This window comes from Haematobia irritans, unplaced genomic scaffold (assembly GCF_050003625.1).
Source record: "Haematobia irritans isolate KBUSLIRL unplaced genomic scaffold, ASM5000362v1 scaffold_70, whole genome shotgun sequence".
Classification (NCBI taxonomy): Eukaryota; Metazoa; Arthropoda; class Insecta; order Diptera; family Muscidae; genus Haematobia; species Haematobia irritans.
In genome coordinates, this window is record NW_027445831.1 from 12,646 (window position 1) to 33,287 (window position 20,642).

General features: G+C 36.3%; 4 protein-coding genes and 1 long non-coding RNA gene across 5 annotated transcripts; 4 read left to right on the plus strand and 1 right to left on the minus strand.

Moving 5' to 3' along the window:
- Positions 1-3,544: 3,544 nt before the first annotated feature.
- LOC142242818 (mitochondrial import receptor subunit TOM20 homolog) lies at positions 3,545-3,944 on the minus strand. The gene is made up of 2 exons (XM_075314348.1): positions 3,723-3,944; positions 3,545-3,663 (listed from the first exon to the last, which is right to left on the minus strand). Exons 1-2 carry the CDS (start codon positions 3,850-3,852, stop codon positions 3,581-3,583), a joined length of 213 nt encoding a protein of 70 aa, XP_075170463.1. The 5' UTR covers positions 3,853-3,944; the 3' UTR covers positions 3,545-3,580.
- A 7,504-nt stretch (positions 3,945-11,448) lies between these two features.
- On the plus strand, positions 11,449-12,774 carry LOC142242815 (uncharacterized). Its single transcript, XM_075314345.1, has one exon. It carries the CDS (start codon positions 11,449-11,451, stop codon positions 12,772-12,774), a length of 1,326 nt encoding a protein of 441 aa, XP_075170460.1.
- Positions 12,775-12,793: 19 nt separating this feature from the next.
- Positions 12,794-13,816, plus strand: LOC142242820 (uncharacterized). The gene is made up of 3 exons (XR_012724201.1): positions 12,794-13,105; positions 13,293-13,398; positions 13,464-13,816. It is a non-coding gene; the product is annotated as an uncharacterized LOC142242820 (long non-coding RNA).
- An 884-nt stretch (positions 13,817-14,700) lies between these two features.
- LOC142242816 (uncharacterized) lies at positions 14,701-15,216 on the plus strand. Its single transcript, XM_075314346.1, has one exon. The coding sequence runs from the start codon at positions 14,701-14,703 to the stop codon at positions 15,214-15,216; it is 516 nt and encodes a 171-aa protein (XP_075170461.1).
- Positions 15,217-15,219: 3 nt separating this feature from the next.
- On the plus strand, positions 15,220-18,037 carry LOC142242817 (uncharacterized). Its single transcript, XM_075314347.1, has 2 exons — positions 15,220-17,747; positions 17,857-18,037. The coding sequence occupies exons 1-2, from the start codon at positions 15,220-15,222 to the stop codon at positions 18,035-18,037; spliced, it is 2,709 nt and encodes a 902-aa protein (XP_075170462.1).
- Positions 18,038-20,642: the final 2,605 nt, after the last annotated feature.

A 20,642-nucleotide genomic window follows, 5' to 3' on the forward strand; every position in this document is an offset into this window, starting at 1 on the left:
GAACCCGGAGAGGTCCTGGGTTCGCGTTAGCCCACTTTGGACTCTGTCCATAGGAAAAAGTCTCAAACCATGGCCGAAGGCCTGCCACCGATCCACTTTGGGTTCCCGTTAGCCCACTTTGGACCCTGTCCATAGTAGAAAGTCTCACACCTATCGCCATTTTTCAAGGGTCGGTATCTCGAAAACTACGCTCTTCCGTCAAAATTTTTGCTTTTTTTGAAAATACCGATTTTCAGATATCGATATCTTTTTTTTACTTCACATTTTCGCTTTAAAATCCCCTCTTCTACACTCTTAGAACTAGCGTGGATTCAAGTTTGCTCTCGAAACGACAGCATGCATACTCGAAGGGCAGGTCTACTGAGACCGCATTGCATGAACTGGTCAGCTTTATTGAAAGCTCACTATCTGTCAAAGAATACACAATCGTGGAGTTTCTAGACATCGAAGGGGCGTCCAATAATGTCCATCCGAGCTCGATATTAATTGGACTGACAACTCTGAATGTTCATCCAGGTATATTTAACAGGTTGGCTGATAAGTCCCCGGTCGGACACATAGATGGCGTCGCTAGTATTAAATGAATATTATTTTTATACCAACCTTCAAATGATTCGTGTCAAAATTTGACGTCCGTAAGTCAATTAGTTTGTGAGATAGAGCGTCTTTTGTGAAGCAACTTTTGTTATTGTGAAAAAAGGAATTTACTGTTTTCTGAAGGGAAAAAATACGGTGGAAGCAAAAACTTGGCTTGATAATGAGTTTCCGGACACTGCCCCAGGGAAATCAACAATAATTGATTGGTATGCAAAATTCAAGCGTGGTGAAATGAGCACGGAGGACGGTGAACGCAGTGGACGCCCGAAAGAGGTGGTTACCGACGAAAACATAAAAAAAATCCACAAAATGATTTTGAATGACCGTAAAATGAAGTTGATCGAGATAGCAGAGGTCTTAAAGATATCAAAGGAACGTGTTGGTCAAATCATACATCAATATTTGGATATGCGGAAACTCTACGTCTACGAAGCGTGGAAAGACTCAAAAGTCCGCTGACAAAGTAATGGCCTCTGTTTTTTGGGATGCGCATGGAATAATTTTTATCGATTATCTTGAGAAGGGAAAAACCATCAACAGTGACTATTATATGGCGTTATCGGAGCGTTTGAAGGTCGAAATCGCGGCAAAACGGCCGCATATGAAGAAGAAAAAAGTGTTGTTCCACCAAGACAACGCACCGTGCCACAAGTCATTGAGAACGATGGCAAAAATTCATGAATTGGGCTTCGAATTGCTTCCCCACCCACCGTATTCTCCAGATCTTGCCCCAGCGACTTTTTCTTGTTCTCAGACCTCAAAAGGATGCTCGCAGGGAAAAAATTTGGCTGCAATGAAGAGGTGATCGCCGAAACTGAGGCCTATTTTGAGGCAAAACCGAAAGAGTACTACCAAAATGGTATCAAAAAATTGGAAGGTCGTTCTAATCGTTGTATCGCTCTTGAAGGGAACTATGTTGAATAATAAAAACGAATTTTGACAAAAAAAAAATATGTTTTTCTTTGTTAGACCGGGGACTTATCAGCCAACCTGTTAGGCTGTTAGACGAACTTCTAATAAAGAGACGTATTTCAGTCACACTAGAACAAGGAAACATACAAAGGTATGTGAAAAGAGGCACTCCCCAAGGAGGAGTTCTATCACCTCTTCTTTGGAATGTTGCTATAAACAACCTTCTGGTTTCCCTAGAAAAAGAAAGGATAACAGTGGTGACATACGCAGATGATGTGGCGCTAGCAGTCAGGGGAAAATTCCCATCCACAATCAGAGATGTTATACAGAGAGCTCTCAGGATGGCTGAGAAATGGGCGAAAGATAATGGTCTTGGGGTAAATCCAGCAAAGACAGAACTAGTCATGTACTGCAAAGATCGCAAAACTCCCACGGTTAGGCCCATTTCCTTAGGGGGTATTGAAACTCTCTTTGGTGAGTGTGCAAAATACCTTGGCGTTAAGACAGGAAGCTGAATTTTAGGCTTAGTATTGAAGAAAGGGCAAGAAAAGCCACGGTAGCTTTGTACTCGTGCAAAAAGGCAATAGGGAAAAAGTGGGGACTAAAACCAAAAATTGTGCATTGGCTATACACGGCAGTGGTTAGACCTATAATGCTAAATGGTGTTGTAGTCTGTTGGACGGCACTTCAGAAACCGACTGGTTTAGATAAAGTTCAGCGTATGGCGTGCTTATGTATCTCAGGCGCATTTAGTAAGACAGGAACAGACTCCCTTAATGTTATGCTGCATCTATGGCCTTTAGACATTTTGGCCCAACAGTCAGCTTGAACAACGGCTGTGCGGTTGCGCGAGCTATCGCTGTGGTCGGAAAAAATGTACGGTCACAGTTCGGTCCTCAAAGTAATGCCAGATGTGCCTAACGTAGTGGATTACACCCTGGCAAAACCACTTTTCGACAAAAAGTTTGAAACTCTAATACCCTAATACCTCTGGCCACCTGCAAGCTCTCTAATACCTCTGGCCACCTGCAAGCTCTTACTGCGTGAGAAGGCTGTTATGATGGCCAATATTCGATGGGGGAATTGCAAGGGTTGTAACGACACCAAGCAAATATGGCCCCATTTAAACTTAAACCACTAGTGTTTCAAGGCGTGTGTGAACTAGTGTTCTCAAGGCGTCAGATAGCACTTCTGATATCTGCTATAAGGGGTCGCTGCCTGATAGGCGAATTTGAAAAAAACATTACTGGCGGACCTGGAAAACGTTAACTAAGCAGTTTGTTAAGGTTTTTGGAGCAATCTGGTTGGTTCAACGAAAGTAAATAATAGAGAAGGTTCAGTGGTTAAGACTAGAAGTGCTCATATGTAATAGGTACTTTTAGTTAAATGTGGTATCACAATGGACTGAATAGTCTAAGTGAGCCTGAAATTTAATCGGCCTGCCACATTAACCTAACCTAACCTAACATACATTCAAAAAAAATTATTTGTTTTTAACCACTTTTGCTAAAGTAGATTTGTTCCGAAACATGTTGGCATGGAGCCCAACTCCACGAAATGCTAGTATGTTAAAAACCTGCCTTATTTATAAATGTTCATGTGTATAACCGCAGAGAATGTTTTCATATTTCACAAAAATGTTGGCAAAGATTCTGCATATTTTAATTATGTAAAATGTCTCTATAAAGGATGCTTCATGGTAGTCACAGTCTCGACTTAAAGAATTCATATCTGAAGGTGAAATCGGTTGATGGTATTTCCTCAAAGAACAAGCATACATCGGGTGTATTCAATTACATTGTCATTTAAACTCATAAGCTTGCGAAAAAGCAAAACTCCTTACAATGTATGTAAAATTACGCAACTATTGTCAGAAAGGCCCGAGTCCCTTCTAAAGTTACACATACTATTTTCAACTCGGTTAAAGCCCCAAAAGTTTTCAATAGTCCGAAAATTTTTAAAATGAACGTCATTTCTATGTGAATGAGATCATAATTTATACTTGGAAAATCAAGAAAATTCCATCTAATGGAAGAGTGTCTTATATTAATTTAATATTTATATAAATTGTTCACCTTTCAATGGCTTCATGGTCATTGAGGTTTGGCAAACCATTTCGAGCGTGTGTACCATTTTTGCGATTCTTTCGTCTACCTGAAAAACATGGATGTTTATATAAGGTATGTATGATTCCCGCAAAAGATGAAACATACGTTCTCTGACTTTTTTCTTATAATCAGGGTCGCTGCGACGTTTACTATCGAAGTAAATACAGTACCCTATAAACAATGTTCCGGCCACTCCAGCAGCAATCCCAATAGCAGTTTTGTTTATTTCTAACATATTTATAATTTAAACAAACTAATTTCTTCGTCTCTTTGCAACCATGTGATATTGCAATGTATCAAAGTGGAAAACTAATAGTGTTGGGAAAGTAAAGAATGTTTGATTACAAGTACTCGTTACTGACAAATTTTTTGGGGACTCGTTACTATTAAATGAGTACTCAATATCTTCAATACAATCCCAATATACACAAACGTTTGAAAAATGCAAAATTCAACAATTTTTCAAATGAAGAAAAGCACTTTGTTCGGTTGTAGAGTTGAAAATCACAAGAATGTGATATCCTGTTATATTATTGATATGACATATGTTCGAATTATTCAACATCAATAGACACTCGTTAAATTGTGTAATCCCAATAAGCCCAAACGTTTGAAAAAAGCTAAATTTCAAAAACTTTTTTAAAAAAATTCAAAAGAGTAGGGGAATATTCAAGTTGAGAAATTGTTGAGAAAATCGCGTTCTCAACAAAAAAATAGGTATAGCATATTGCCTAGTACTAAGTTCGTTTTTGCGAAAAACGAATATCTTCATTTATCTCCGTAAATAGAGTCTCAAGCCCAGGGATGTTAACTTATTTATGCGAAATAATATACCTGCATATTTTTTCGTGCGAAAAATCCAGGGTTGTATAAGTATGTGTTTGAAAATGCTCAAAACAAAGATTTCGCAATTATTCCGCGCTAACGTTTTTTGTATGGAGTATAACAGTTTTTCGTGCGAAAACTTTATCTTATGGCGTTTCCTTTTCTTGTAAAAAATTCGCACTTTTTGTGCATTTTGCCCGGAAAATGTACTTTTTAGGTTCTTTTCTAAAAAAAAAACAGGCAAAAGTGCGAAAAGGCTTCGAATTCTGTTGTGAAAATAGCGCCACGCATAGAGGCAAATTACGGGCATTTTCAGCACTGCCAACAAACGAGAGTGCTGCGATTGCCCTGTTTCCTTCTTTGAATTCTTTTCTGGACGCTGAAATGATAGCATTTTTTAGGTTGCTGGTAACATTTTTAAAATGCGCATTCTGTACAGACAAAATGAAGGCAAATCACTTTTTTCAGAAAAGAAAACACCATTAGTACTAGGCTTATGTTCGAATTGTTATGGCATAAGCCTAGTACTTAGATCACGTTTTCGCACGAAAAACTGTTATACTCCATGTTGCAGAACGACTAACAATTTCGTCCTGGAAAAATATTTTGTCTTTACGTTTCAATAATTATGTTTGACTAATTGTGTCGCCTATTGTGATTGATCTATTTTTTGACGTTTGGTTATCCGTAGTTTGTTTCTCCTTTGATCCTCTTGTTCGCATTCAATTTATTCTCATTTGGAATCACAAAGAGGAAGGAGGTACAAAACTGCGGTGAGTATTTGTAATTTTATATGTATTTTATTTTACAGTTATTTTACATTTTTAGAAATAAACGCTTTATTGTTTGTAATCACATTCATACCTAAAATTTGTTTGTGTTTTCAAACTGTTAAATTGGCAAAACCTCCGGACTCAATTGCGGCCAGCAACATTTTTATTTCGCAGTTGAAGATTTGTATGTGGAAATTGTTAAATGAATATCTTCAACTAGCAAGCCTTCAATTGGAAAACATTGTCGTGTGTGAGCCCTGTGCGTGAAGGGATAGTTTGCCGATTTGTGTAATATTTTTTTGTGAAGAAATTGTTTGAGTTAAATTGGAAATGGCACCACCTGTTCGCCAGAGCCCACCCAATTTACGTAGCACGGCCAGTGCAAGCAGTAAATCTCCGCCTGAGATTAACAACGAAAATATTAACACAACAGCAACTACACCACAACAAGTAATGCCGCCAGCATTAACAACCAGCACAGAAACGCCAAAGGGATCGGGTAGTTCCAATAGAAATCAACAACAAAAACAGCCATCACAGGAAGCCATCCTCCCGATAGACATACAAAAACAGATGTCGGTAATGCAGCGTCAGCTTAAGGATGCACACAACAAACTAGCAGATAGCAACCGTAAATGCCAGCATTTGGAAAGTGTCCTCCAAAAACAAATGTCTAAGGTAAGTGACCATAACCTCACATCCATTACAGGAACGCAAGATATTGCCGCCATTGACAATGTACCACCACCAATATATGAATCCCGTTACCTACCACCATTGTCAACAGGCATATCGACAAGTGCAACGACCACCACATTATGCAGCAACAAGTACGTTGTCAACATTGTTATATTGTTGGACGTGTTTTCAAGTTGCTCCAATTAAAATTAAAATTTCATTGTGAATATCTCGCTTAACTTGTGCTAAAACCGGTGCTTAACGTGATATAAAGCTTTTGCATTCTGTTCGACATATTTCGTTTGAGCTGTTTTGTGTTGAAAGCTGTATTTTTATAAAGTTTTATAAAACTGCAAACCATCGAAAGCAATACAAATATTTCAGTTTTTGTTGTTGTTTCGTGGTTTCTGTAAACAAAGAGAAAAGGCGCTTTGACCTGTGAGTACACAAATTAGAAACGTCAGCTTACTCCTCACTCAATAGTGTTGGCCAGCGAAACGTCATTCCACTGTTCTCCTTCTGTTTTGATTGATAAAAGCTCACTTCAAAAGTTTTTCTGTGGTTGTTGATCAGGCTAAGTACTAATCACTGGTTGTTGAAATAGCTAAGTACTGAATTTGCTAACCTAAACTCAACTCTGATTTTGTATATGCCTAGAAGTATACTTTGGATTTTACGTATTAAATTTCACTTTTGATTTCAAGTCTGAATCATATATTTATTCATTGCGAAATTGTTGGAAATATATTTGCATCCACATTCTTGTCTTTGATATATTAAGAAAAATTTAAAAATGGCTTGCCCTATACCATCGTGTCGTATCACTAAATTGGATGAACAAATGATTTCGTGCTGGATTTGTTCAACAAGTTACCATTCAAAATGTGCGCAATTAGCAGCACGCACAATTGACAACTTACGTGAAGATAAGGGCCTGCGGTGGTGCTGTGAAAAGTGCAAACATATTGATGGCGAGTTTTTTACCTTTTTTAAAAACTGTAGAGCCAGACTCGATGATATTTCGAGGGATTTTGATTTGATCTCAGATCGCTTTAAAAAATATAAGAATATTCTTGATAATTCTTCAAACTTGGACATAGTGTTACAATCACCAACTGAAAATTCCAGAAAAAGGAAGAAATCTAAATCTAACAAGAATTCATCTAACAATGAGATTGAAACAATTTCTCCGACACTAGTTAACACCAATAATAATATTCAGGATTCAGAGACTGTTGTCATTCCTACTAACAACGCTGAAACTGCACCTTTACCTATTCCACCTATTATTATTACCCCGTCGCATTCGAATTCACTGAACACTGGAACAGTAGTGGCACCAGCTACTGTGTTAACTGATACTAATGCATTCTTTTCTCCTTTTAATACACCTACAAATCAATCGCCTGCTGGTTCAGCTCCAAAACCTTTAAGGGTCTTACCCCATTTTTGCTGCCCGTTTTGCTCCAGAAACAACTGAGGATGATATTCATTTCTACATAAAATCAAAACTGAATGCAAATGTAGACATTAAGGTATCTAAACTGCAATTTGTAGAGAGGAGGAACAAGTCGTCATTCAAAATGTTCGTACCTGAGGACATTTTTGACACAGTGTCAATCCGGAATTTTGGCCTTACAGAGCTGTGGTGCATGAATTTTTTTAAAGATAGAGTTGCCCGTTTACCTGCACGTCCCGTTGAGCAATCAAAAAACTGAATAAAACCCTGTCTGATACGAATTTTACTTTAGTTTATCAGAATGTTAGGGGACTTAACACAAAATTATGCAACCTATATACGGATAGCTTTGGCTTTGATTATGATTTGATTATATTTACTGAAACCTGGCTTCAAAGTAATATCTTAAATACCGAAATCTTATGCGACAAGTACCAAATTTATAGATGTGACCGCACAATTGGTTTGAAGAAATCTGGTGGCGGCCTCCTAATTGCTGTTTCTTCGAAATTTGCTTCATCAAAAATTGATATTCCAAATGAACTTCAAATTGAATATATAGGAGTGAAAATAAGGTGCGGCCATAATTCATTGTTTGTGACTTGCTCCTATATTCCTCCTGGTTCTTGTAACGATGTTTATAATGCTCATTTGACTGCTATCCAATCGGTCCTATCTACTGCGAGATCCTCTGATTTGATTGTTTTGTCTGGTGATTTTAACATTCCATCTATTACATGGAAATTTTGTGAGGAAATGAATTACTCCGTACCAATGCTAAGAAATGGATATCAATCGGAATTTGTTGAAAACTTGTTAAAAGATGGTCTTTTTCAAATTAGCAACATACAAAATTCGAATAATAAATTACTTGATTTATTTTTTACAAATGAACTAAAAGATGTGTTTTTATCACGCGTCAATGCCGTTGTAAATCCTGAAGATGTTCATCATCCCACTGTCTGTATGGATATAAATATGTCTTTTTCGAGATCTATGCGAAATAAACTCGTATCGAAAACTGATAAAATATTCTCTTTTAATAGAACTGATTATGAAAAACTGAACTCATTACTATTAAATGTGGATTGGAATAAAATCTTACCAGCGAGAAATCTTGATGAATCAATAAATACATTTTATGAAACTTTGAATTCATTCATAGCCCAATCTGTTCCATTAATTCGAATAACTTCTCACACTGGTCCACCTTGGAATGACAGTAAATTACGTAACTTGAAGAATAGAAAGAATAAACTTTATAAAAAGTATAAAAAATCTGGATCTGTGACTGACTATGCAAACTACTCAATTGCTCGTTCAGAATACAACCTGTGGAATAAACAATCCTATAACAATTATTTATCGAAAATTAAAAATGAACTGAAGCTTAATCCAAAGTCATTTTACAGATTTGTTAATTCTAAACGTCAATCAAATGTGTATCCAAGAACCCTTCACTATGGTGCTGTTGAAGGGGATGATAATGAATCTATATGTAATTTGTTTTCAAAGTTCTTTGCAACAACTTACTGCCATAAGGATTTCAAGCAATCTGATGCGTACCCATATAAGATACAGGAATATTCGACATTCACTACTCCATTTATTTCTCCTGATATTGTGATGAGTTATATGGAAAAGATAAAATGTTCATATCGCCCGGGCCCTGATGGGATTCCCAGTAACATCCTCAAATATTGTGCTCATTCTCTTTCGACTCCTCTTTCATTTCTGTTTAATGAATCTTTGCGCACAGGTCACTTTCCTACATTGTGGAAGAATTCATTTATCATTCCGCTATTTAAAAATGGAAGCAAGTCAGATATTACGAATTATAGAGGCATTGCTAAATTAAGTGCTATTCCAAAACTGTTGGAGAAAATTATTTCTGATAGTTTGAATCATCAAGTCTCCTCTCTTCTATCGCCTAAACAACATGGCTTCCGTAAATCTTGTTCGACCATAACAAATATCTTGGAATTGACTACAATGGTTAATGAAGGCTTTAGAGATCGTTTACAGACTGATGTCATTTATACTGATTTTAGTAAGGCGTTTGACAAAGTAAACCATTCACTTTTACTGTACAAACTGCATCGCATGGGCTTCAGTGAATTAATGGTATCCTGGTTTGAAAGTTATCTAAAGAATCGTACACAATTTGTAGTATTTGATAACATTATTTCAAAATCAATACATGTGCCTTCTGGTGTTCCACAAGGCAGTCATCTTGGCCCTCTATTGTTCTGCTTATTTATAAATGACCTTCCATCAGCCATTAAATATGGTTACACTCTCATGTATGCTGACGATGTTAAAATTATAAAGGTTATTCGGAATAGTGATGACCAATCCTTACTCCAATCTGATCTGAATAACATGTACAGATGGTGCTCATCAAATATGATGGAACTGAACATAAGGAAATGCAAGCATATCTCTTTTTATAGATTAAATTATATCGACACGAATTATAACTTGAATGGCACAACGCTTGAAACTGTTGAATCCTTTAAAGATCTTGGAATACTTTTGGATCGCATGCTAAATTTTAGATCTCACATTTCTATGACTGTAAATAAGGCCTATGGATCATTTGGATTTGTCAAGCGCTGGAGTAAGGAATTTTCTGACCCATTTGTTACAAGAAACTTATATACTTCACTTGTGCGTCCTATCCTGGAATATGGATCTGTAATTTGGGACCCACAGTACCAAATTCATTGCAATCGTATTGAATCTGTTCAGAAACAATTTTTACTGTTTTGTTTACGTTGGAATAACTGGACACCTCAAACCTTGCCGTCTTACAAAGAAAGACTATCGCTCATCAAATTACCTACACTGAAAAGTAGACGTACCATGCTGAATATCTGTTTTATGGTTGATTTAATTAACGGAAGATTTAAATCTGACTTCCTTATTAACAGCATATCATTCAATGTACCCTTTAGACATACCCGCAACTTTGAACTGCTCCACATTGAATACTTTCGAACGAACATTGAAAACAACGATCCACTTCGCCGTCTTTGTAAAGAATTCAATAAATTTTATTATTATCTTGATTTGTCAGAAGAGAAATACAATGTAAAGAAAAAGATAACATTATTATTAAATAACGTTCAACGACCGTCTAACCTGGACTAATCATATACAACACAACATTGCCAAAACCTATGGCATGCTTCGTAACTTATGGGCTGTACAATCTTCAACACCTCTTCAAATCAGAATGCTATTAGCAAAAACGTACCTGATTCCTGTTCTTCTACATGGAGTAGAAATATTTGCAAATTGTAATAGAGCCGATATGCAAAGACTAAACGTAGTTTACAACTCCATTGCACGATATGTATTCAACAAGAGACGTTACGATCGAATATCTGCATTCGCTTATCAGCTTTTTGAAATGAGCCTGGACAACCTAATCAAGTATAAATGTCTCGTTTTTCTTCAAAAAATTATCTATACCGCTGAACCAAAATATGTATATGAGAGATTGCAGTTTTCAAGATCCAATCGCGGAAAAAGAATAACTCAATTGCGATATAAATACACCAGGTCTGAACAACAGTTTCTAATACCCTCAATCCGCCTTTGGAACAATCTACCAACTAAATTACAACTAGTCAGCAACACACTACAATTCAAAAAAGAGCTTAAAGAATTTTATAAATATCATAATGAATAATTTTGTCGAATTCATAAAGTACATTTTGAATTATTTAATATGTATACATTTTTATGTCTCAGAAATATTAAAATCATTGTTTCAACAATTTTGTACAAATCATGAACATATATGTAACTCAGAAATATTAAAATCATTGTTTCAAAATTTTTACACAAATCATTAACATACATGTAACTAAAAGTATATAACCTAGTGCTATAATTTATAAGATTTAATATCTTGTTGTGCTAGGCTGTTATAATCACAAATAAATAAATAAATAAATATTAACAAACGATATGTATATAATGTAATATATTACTGTTAGTCTGTAAGAGTTTAATCCATAGATGAAAATAATAATAATAAAAAAAAAACATCGCCTCAACGTCAACGCAAGCAGCACCCACATATGTAATGCCGTCAAATAGTACATCAACTGCCGCCATGTCGTTTGTCCAGTCAGCGCCAACAATTTGCAGCAGCGCCGCCGTGCCGCCGACGCTACAGTCACCCAGTGCCTCAAATTTGTTATCGCCATCTTGGGTAAATGTACAAAACAACACAAGTCAAATGCCCAACTTGTCAAATACTGTAATGGGTCTGAATTTAAATGGATCTAACCTGATGTCACGAAAAATGCAAGATTTGCCAGAATTTAGTCGACAGCCTGAAGATTGGCCGCTATTTTATACATCATTTACACAAACCACTGCCGCATATGGTTACACAAATTTGGAAAATAATCAACGTTTGTGTAAGTGTTTGAAAGGAGAAGCCCGTGAAGTGGTCAAATCTTTGCTGATTCATCCAAACAATGTAAGTGCTGTCATTGAACAATTGAAATTCCGATTTGGACGCCCAGAGCAACTCATTCAAAGCCAGTTAAGACAAGTAAGGGAGTTGCCACATATATCGGAAAACAACCTAGTGAAGTTAGTGCCGTATTCAACCAAGGTAAAAAATTTAGCTGTCTTCTTGCAATCAGTAAACGGTCAACAACATATTACTAATCCTACATTATTAGAGGAGCTAATTGCGAAGCTCCCCATGAGCAAAAAATTAGAATGGGCCAAAGTGGCCATGAATATTCAACCCTATCCAACAATTGTGAATTTTAGTGATTGGTTGCGTGAAGTGGCAAATTTAGTTTGCACCATTCAAGATATACATCAAAAAGAACAAAGTCGCCGTGTACTACTACATACAACAGAAAAACAACAACAGTGCCCAGTGTGTAAAGCTAATCATAAAATTTGCGATTGCAGCCGCTTTTTGAATCTGAATGTGAAAGATCGTTGGACACAAGTTAAAAAAATTCGTGCATGTTTTTCATGTTTAAATATTGGTCACAACACACGTGATTGTCGACGAAAGAAAACTTGTGACAAAAATGGATGTTCAAAAATGCATACTAAATTGCTTCATGAGGACGTAGCCTATGATCCACAAAGTACAAATGGTGCTGTTGCAAGTGAACCTCAACAAAATGTACTCAGCTGCTCAGCAGAAGCCAGCAAAAAATTATTGTTTCGTGTTTTACCAGTCACATTGTACGGAGAAAATTGTTGCATGAATATTTACGCACTTTTTGATGATGGATCTTCGATCACAATGCTGGATAAAGAAATTGCCGATAAACTTGGAGTTCGAGGAAAAAGTAGTTCCTTAAATATTCAGTGGTTTGGAGGGCGGTCAGCCAGAGAACCAGTAATTTCGTTCAATTTGAAAGTAACCCAATAAACACAGGATGAGCGTTTTTCAAATGCAACAACTTTTCAGTTTGAGGGTAAATATAATATTCAACATAAATTCAACTTGACTTGAAATAGCTCATCTTCAATACATCTTCAAATTGTTTGCGAATTACTTCCAATTTGCCAAAATGTTGACGAAATCTTTGAAAAGTTGTTGAAGATAATATGAGAAAACTTTGACAAAACACTACCCTAAAATGCAACGAAAAACCCATGTGGTTTTCAATACTTATTTGTGCAACGAAGTTCGTGGTCAATTGCAAGAAATAAAAAAATGGAAAATTTTAGACAAATAACCAAATAGTTTATAAAAACAGGTAAGTGAAAATAAAAAATGAAATAAAACTTTAAGGGCCAGTTTCTCATTGTCTTGTTATTATTTATCGTGTCGATAAAACAGCTGATCCCATACAAAAATTTTACTAAACGGAGGTCTATCCACCGGTTAAAATTAATCATTAATCATGGCCATAAGGAAGTCACTAAATGTATATCTCTTTGCAGAAAACTAAAATTATGGATTCTACGTTCTTGAAAACATTAAAAAGCTGACCGATGAAAAAATGGTGGACAATTAACTGGAACTGCTTCAAATAGTTTATAATAATTGGTACGTCAATATGAAAAATTAAATCAACACTTTAGAGAAGTCACTAAATTTAAATCTCTTTGCAGAAAACCAAAATTTTTGGATGCTACATTTTTGCAAACATTAAGAAGCTGACCAATGAAAACTGAGTGGCTTATCGACAAGAAAAAGTTTCCAGAAACATTACAAGTGCAACCAATTAAAATTGTTAAAAACAACAAATTATTGAAATCAACAACTTCTGGATGAAAATGGGCATCACATCGTCAGTTTAATTCATATGCTATTATCAGTTTAAAATGGATATTTTGTGAATTCCTTCTGCTGGAAATCAATTCTAACACGCGGTCCAGTACGTTGCTAATTTCAAATTGCCCGCTTGTTAATTAATTTTAATGCTGTTTTATGACACCAAAGGAAGGAAAACGAATTATCAATGCAAAAGTGTTTACTAATAATGTTTAAGATATTTAAAGTTTTGTTGTTTTTTTTTGTTCTTATTTGTTGATATGTTTAATAAGATTATTATTTATCAATTGGTATTGTAGTGTATTATGTAGTGTAGTGTATTATTATATATATTATTTCGATAAAAATGAATAAATTATATAAAATTCATAGAATTTTGGCTTTGACTTTCAATTTGAAGTGGGGATATCATTCATACAAATTTAGGTTGAAAAGTATTTGCAACGATGTTAATTTTGAATTTGACTCGCATCGAAAATTGTTTGACAAATTATTGAGTAGCGATGCATTTCAATTTGAGGATAACACTTGAGATATTATTGCTAATGTGTTGAATTTCACTGTTGAGGGTAATGTCTGTTTTTTGTTGAGAACGCGATTTTCTCAACAATTTCTCAACTTGAATATTACCCTAATCCTTTGAAAAAATGTTTGAAAAATTGTTGAAATTTAGCATTTTTCAAACGTTTGTGTTTATTGGGAAGTGGAATTAACAAAAAGAGTTGCCATCTATTGAAAAAAGTATATGCTGTTTCAAATTTGAATTTGCCATCACAAAGCCTCACACAAGATGAAATTGATGAAGTTTTTAAGAAATCAAATGCGCCTGTCAAACCGTACACCAACATTGTGCCAAAATTATTAATTGGTTTAGATCATGCATTTTTGGGGTTGCCATCCTGCCGTGAAACAAATAATTTGTTGGGACCCTTTGCGTGTAATACTGAATTGGGGTGGGTGGTGTTTGGTCCATGTCCCAGTGTAGCGCCAACGCAAAATTCATGTCTTTTTGCAAACGTAAGTGGAAATGACGAACTTCATCAAGTTGTTGCAGATTACTTTAATATTGAAAATATGGGCGTGAGAGCAGCTCCTGTTGTTGAAAGTAATGAAATTACAAGAGCCAAACAAATTCTACATGAAACTACAAAAAGAATTGGTCATCGATTCCAAACCGGCCTGTTATGGAAAAATGATTTTGTGGAGTTGCCAGATAATTACGAATTAGCCCCTAGTCGCCTAGAAGGGATCGAGAGGAAGATGAGACGTGACGTAAACTTCGCACACGCCTACAGCGAAGTAATCAATGGTTATATTAATAAGGGATATGTCCGTGAAGTGCCACCAGAAGATATCCGCCTGATATCAAAAAGAAAATGGTACTTGCCACATTTTGCCGTAAGCAACCCTAACAAAGAAAATAAAAAATTGAGATTGGTTTTTGATGCCGCCGCCAAAGTAAACGGAATATCTTTAAATGATAATTTATTAAAAGGACCTCAGTGTATTTCATCATTGCCTACCATATTATTTAATTTCCGTAGTAGAAAAATAGCAGTCAGTGCAGATATTCGAGAGATGTTTCATTAAATCATGATCCAGCCTGATGATCGAATATCACAACGATTTTTATGGAGATTTGGAAAAACTGATTCCGAGCCAAAGGAATTTGAAATGCTTGTTATGATTTTCGGAGCCGCCTGCTCACCATGTTCAGCAATTCATGTAATGAAAACAAATGCCAAAGAGCATAATAAACTTCTGCCTCGAGCCGTGGAAGCAATATGCGAACATCATTATATGGACGATTTTGTGGACAGTTTTGATTCAATTGAAGAAGCCATTTCTATTTCAAAATATGTTCGAGAAATTCAAAGCAATGGAGGCTTTGAACTTATAGGATTTACGTCGAATTCTAATGATGTCATCCTGGCACTAGATGGCGCTGCAACATCGAAAAGCATACCTGCCAATGATAATACGGGAAAGATATTGGGTCTTTATTGGGATTCAAAATCAGATATGTTTATGTTTAACTTGAAATTTAACAAGGTTGATCCATCTGTAATTTCTGGAGAGAGAAAGCCAACAAAACGTGAAGTATTAAGTGTAATTATGTCAACATTCGACCCTCTTGGACTTTTAAGCCATTTCATAGTTGGCGGTAAATTAGTGTTACGAAGTATATGGAGACGTGATGTTCGATGGGATGAACCAATTCCGGATAACATCAACGTAGCGTGGGATCGATGGCGCTCACAATTAAAAAATATATCGAATTATCGAATGTCACGATTTTACTGCCCACATGGTATGATTAAAAACTTACAACTTCATGTATTTGTTGATGCCAGTGAAGAAGCTTTTGCTGCCGTTGCATATTGGAGATTTGAACTTGTAGATGACACAATTTGTGTAAGTTTTATCTGTTCTAAGACAAAATGCTCGCCTTTGAAGAAAGTTTCTATTCCTCGCCTGGAATTACAAGCCGCTGTACTTGGGGTAAGAGTAAAGCAAAATGTACAGAGGGATCATAATTTTCTTCCTGAAAAAATAATTTTATGGACCGATTCAAAAACTGTTTTAAAATGGATTTCAAGTAAACACCGAGATTATAAGCCATATGTAGCCCATAGAATAGCCGAAATTTTGGATTCGACTGAAGAAAATAATTGGAGATGGATTCCAACTAAATATAATGTAGCCGACGATGCAACTCGCAGCTATAATAATGTTGATTTTTCAGCCACATATAGGTGGGTAAATGGTCCGGACTTTTTAAAACAAGCAGAAAACACTTGGTTAACTTTTACCGGTGAAGAACAATTACATGAGGATAATGGTGATGAAGAACTACACCCTAAAGTTTTATTGGTGGTTAACAAAAATAATTTGATTAATTTTGAACGTTTTTCATCATATATCCGTTTAAAAAGATCCGTAGCCCAATTGTATCGCTTTATAGGATTGTGTCGCAAACACTACAGCGATTTAGATCGATATGGAATAACATCAAAAGATTTAGAAAATGCTGAGAAGACCCTGTGCCAACAGGTCCAAAAAGAATCATTCGCTGACGTCATGAATTATATCGAAAAGGGACAGTCAGTCCCAAAAAATAGTAAATTATCGAATTTATTGCCTTATATTGCCGAAGATGGTCTCCTACGCGTATACGGTCGTATAGATGCTGCCAGTTGTTTGCCTTATAGTTCGCGACGACCAATAATCTTGCCTAAAGACCATCATTTTACAAAATTATTAGTTCTGCATTATCATTGTCAAATGAAACATCAAAACAGTGAAGCAACTATTTGTGAAATACGTCGTAGGTTTTGGATACCACAAATTAGGAGCTTACTTCGAAAAATAATTTCAAATTGTATGATCTGTAAAATTAAAAACGCTAATCCTGTGGCTCCACTCATGGGACAACTTCCACTTGATCGTCTGGAACCCAATGTGGACCCCTTTAAATATACAGGCTTGGATTACTTTGGCCCTATAAATGTGACAAATGGTAGAAAAACAGAAAAAAGATGGGTGGCGCTATTTACCTGCCTCACCCTGAGAGCCATCCACTTGGAAATAGCGCACGACTTATCTACCGATTCATGTATTATTGCAATGAGAAATTTTATGAATCGAAGAGGTGTTCCAACAAGAATCCGCTCTGATAACGGCAAAAATTTTATTGGTGCTAACGAAGAAGCTAAACGTTTCAACGAAGTTTTTGATGCTAATCGAGTCAAATGTGAGCTGTCATCGAAAGGTGTTGAGTGGATATTCAATTGTCCTGGAAATCCATCCGAAGGTGGCATATGGGAAAGAATGGTACAGTGTGTTAAAAAAGTGTTATATCATACGATGAAAGATGTGGCCCCAAAAGAACACGTACTGCAGTCTCTCTTGATTGAAGCTGAGAATATTGTCAACTCTAGGCCGTTGACACATCTGCCAATTAGTCCACACGAAGAAGAGCCACTTACTCCTAATCATTTTTTGATCGGCCGTGGTAATGTTGCACCAACTCCATCTGTAGATAAACCAGATGACAAACTTTTCTCCCTGAAAAAACAATGGCGAATTGCTAGAAGTCTACGAGACAGATTTTGGAAAAGGTGGGTCGTTGAGTATTTGCCTACGTTGACAAGAAAAATGGTGTGAAAAAACTACTCCTATAAAAGTTGGTGATGTGGTTTTCATATGTGATCCTAATCTTCCACGAAGTCAATGGCGCAGAGGTTTGGTCACTTGCGTTCATGCTGGCACTGATGGTGTGGTACGACGAGCTGATGTCAAGACTGCAACTGGAAGCCTACAGCGTGCCGTGTCGAAGTTAGCCGTTCTGGACTTGGATACTGGTGAAGCTGATCGCTCCACGGGGGTGGGGGTGTTGCAGAACGACTAACAATTTCGTCCTGGAAAAATATTTTGTCTTTACGTTTCAATAATTATGTTTGACTAATTGTGTCGCCTATTGTGATTGATCTATTTTTTGACGTTTGGTTATCCGTAGTTTGTTTCTCCTTTGATCCTCTTGTTCGCATTCGATTTATTCTCATTTGGAATCACAAAGAGGAAGGAGGTACAAAACTGCGGTGAGTATTTGTAATTTTATATGTATTTTATTTTACAGTTATTTTACATTTTTAGAAATAAACGCTTTATTGTTTGTAATCACATTCATACCTATAATTAGCTTGTGTTTTCAAACTGTTAAATTGGCAAAACCTCCGGACTCAATTGCGGCCAGCAACACTCCATATAAAAAACGTTAGCGCGGAATATATGCGAAATCTTTGTTTTGAGCATTTTCAGACACATATTTATACAACCCTGGATTTTTTGCAAGAAAAAATAGGCGGGCATATTATTTCGCATAAATGAGTTAACATCCCTGGGTTTGAGACACTATTTACGGAGATAGATGAAGATATTCGTTTTTCGCAGAAACGAACTTAGTACTAAGCAGTATGTTCGAATTGTTCAACGTCTATTGACGTTAAATTGTATAATCCCAATAAGCACAAACGTTTGAAAAAAGCTAAATTTCAACAATTTTTTAAAAAATTTTCAAAGGAGTAGGGGAATATTGAAGTTGAGAAATTGTTGAGAAAATCGCGTTCTCAACAAAAAAAAAAAAAAACAGACATTACCCTCAACAGTAAAATTCTACACATTAGCAATAATTTCTCAAGTGTTATCCTCAAATTGAAATGCATCGCTACTCAATAATTTCTCAAACAATTTTCGATGCGAGTCAAATTAAAAATTAACATTGTTGCAAATACCCTGCCAACATTTTTTGAATTTGACGGCACTACTGAGAATCCCCACCACGTCGAAAACAACCGTATACGACATCAAAAACTCGTGGGAAAAGCGCGGTCACTATTGAGAAGTTCTACCACGCCAAGTTACTATAAAAAAGTTTTCATCAGTGCAATTATTAGGTGCCTTTTAAGGTCAATTGAGAACGACGCCAATAAGAGCCCCTTCAAACTATCAGAAAAAATGCATTTTAAGGTAGTTGTAAAATAATCATTGTGGTCAAGTAAAACACGATTGTGTAAATGTTTATTAATTTGATTAAACATTTATAAATTATTATAAATATAAAATTTTTCCGTTCATCTCATAACATTTAACATAACTTTTTTCATTAAAGCCTAGTACTAAGATAACGTTTTCGCACGAGTAGAAACAATTCGATAACGACTGCGGTGATTCGCGTAAACTACATTACGACGACGAAGTACTCGATTTCGACTGCGGTGATTTGGCCCCTGAAAGAAAAAGGAGCCCAGTATCTTGTTTCTTCTAAAAGATAGTGCTTGACACTGGCACAGAAAGTGGTAAGAGTCTTCTGTAGCCTCCGGGTCAAGGCACCATCTACAAATATCATCGGCCATTAAGTCATGCTTCCCAAGTGTATTCTGTCCCGTAATGATGCCTATCTGTTCGCCGATTGCGAAAAATATGGAAAATATAAAGAAAAATAAAAACACGATAGTTTAGTATTTTCAATATATAATAAAAGCAGGAGGCTTTATTGAGGGTTTTAAATAAATACAAAATAGTAAACAATATTAATTATAACTTCCAACGATATGGATAAATTTGCAACCGCACCAATTGGCTTATCGATAACAAGTAAAGTGAGAGATGCTCTCAACCAAGATGGCGGAAGGCGGGGGCTTTTGACAAGATAAACTAATATTGGAATTATGACATTTCTACTCTGGGATGTACCAAAAAGTAGTATACAAATTCTAACGAACACTATTAAACCCAATTAATATTTATTCTAACTTAAACATTGCCGGCCGCCTTGCAACATCAACGTATGTTGTAACTAAAACTAAACTTAAAATACAAAATGAGGCTAAGTGCAGTGCAAAGTGAGTTTCTTTCAGTTCATTTACCATAAATCCAATTTATTCATACATTTATCTTTTCAAATTCAACTTAAAACTAGATTACAAAAAAACTAATTAACATGAGAATCGAAGGCCAGAAGGGGACCTGGTAGAACCCAGAAGGGGGGCTCTCGCGACAATACATCGATGGGTCAAAAGGGGACCCGTTAGAACCCCCCAAAAAGGGGACTCTCGCGAAGAGAAACACAAATAAAGCGATGGCCAAAAGGGGCCGTTAGAACCCAAAAGGGGGACTCTCGCGTATTTACCCTAACAATTACACAACCCGGACAGAACCCAACCGAAAATTGTGTAATGAGCCACCGGAAGACCGGGCGACGTATACACCATATGAGTAATAATTCGCCCATACACCTCAGGACCAAAAACGATCGCAACCCGTCCCACTCAGTAAAATTGCGGATCTGCCAAAGGTAATCCTAAAAAAGATTCCTCGATCCGTTCTGGCACGGCTTCGGCGGGAGTCAACACACGACCTAGATCGTGCACACGAGCAGTAAACGTCAATCGCTGCTCTGGATCATAAGCGGACGAAACTGTCAACCGGCAAAATTGGACCCCCTCAATATTTGT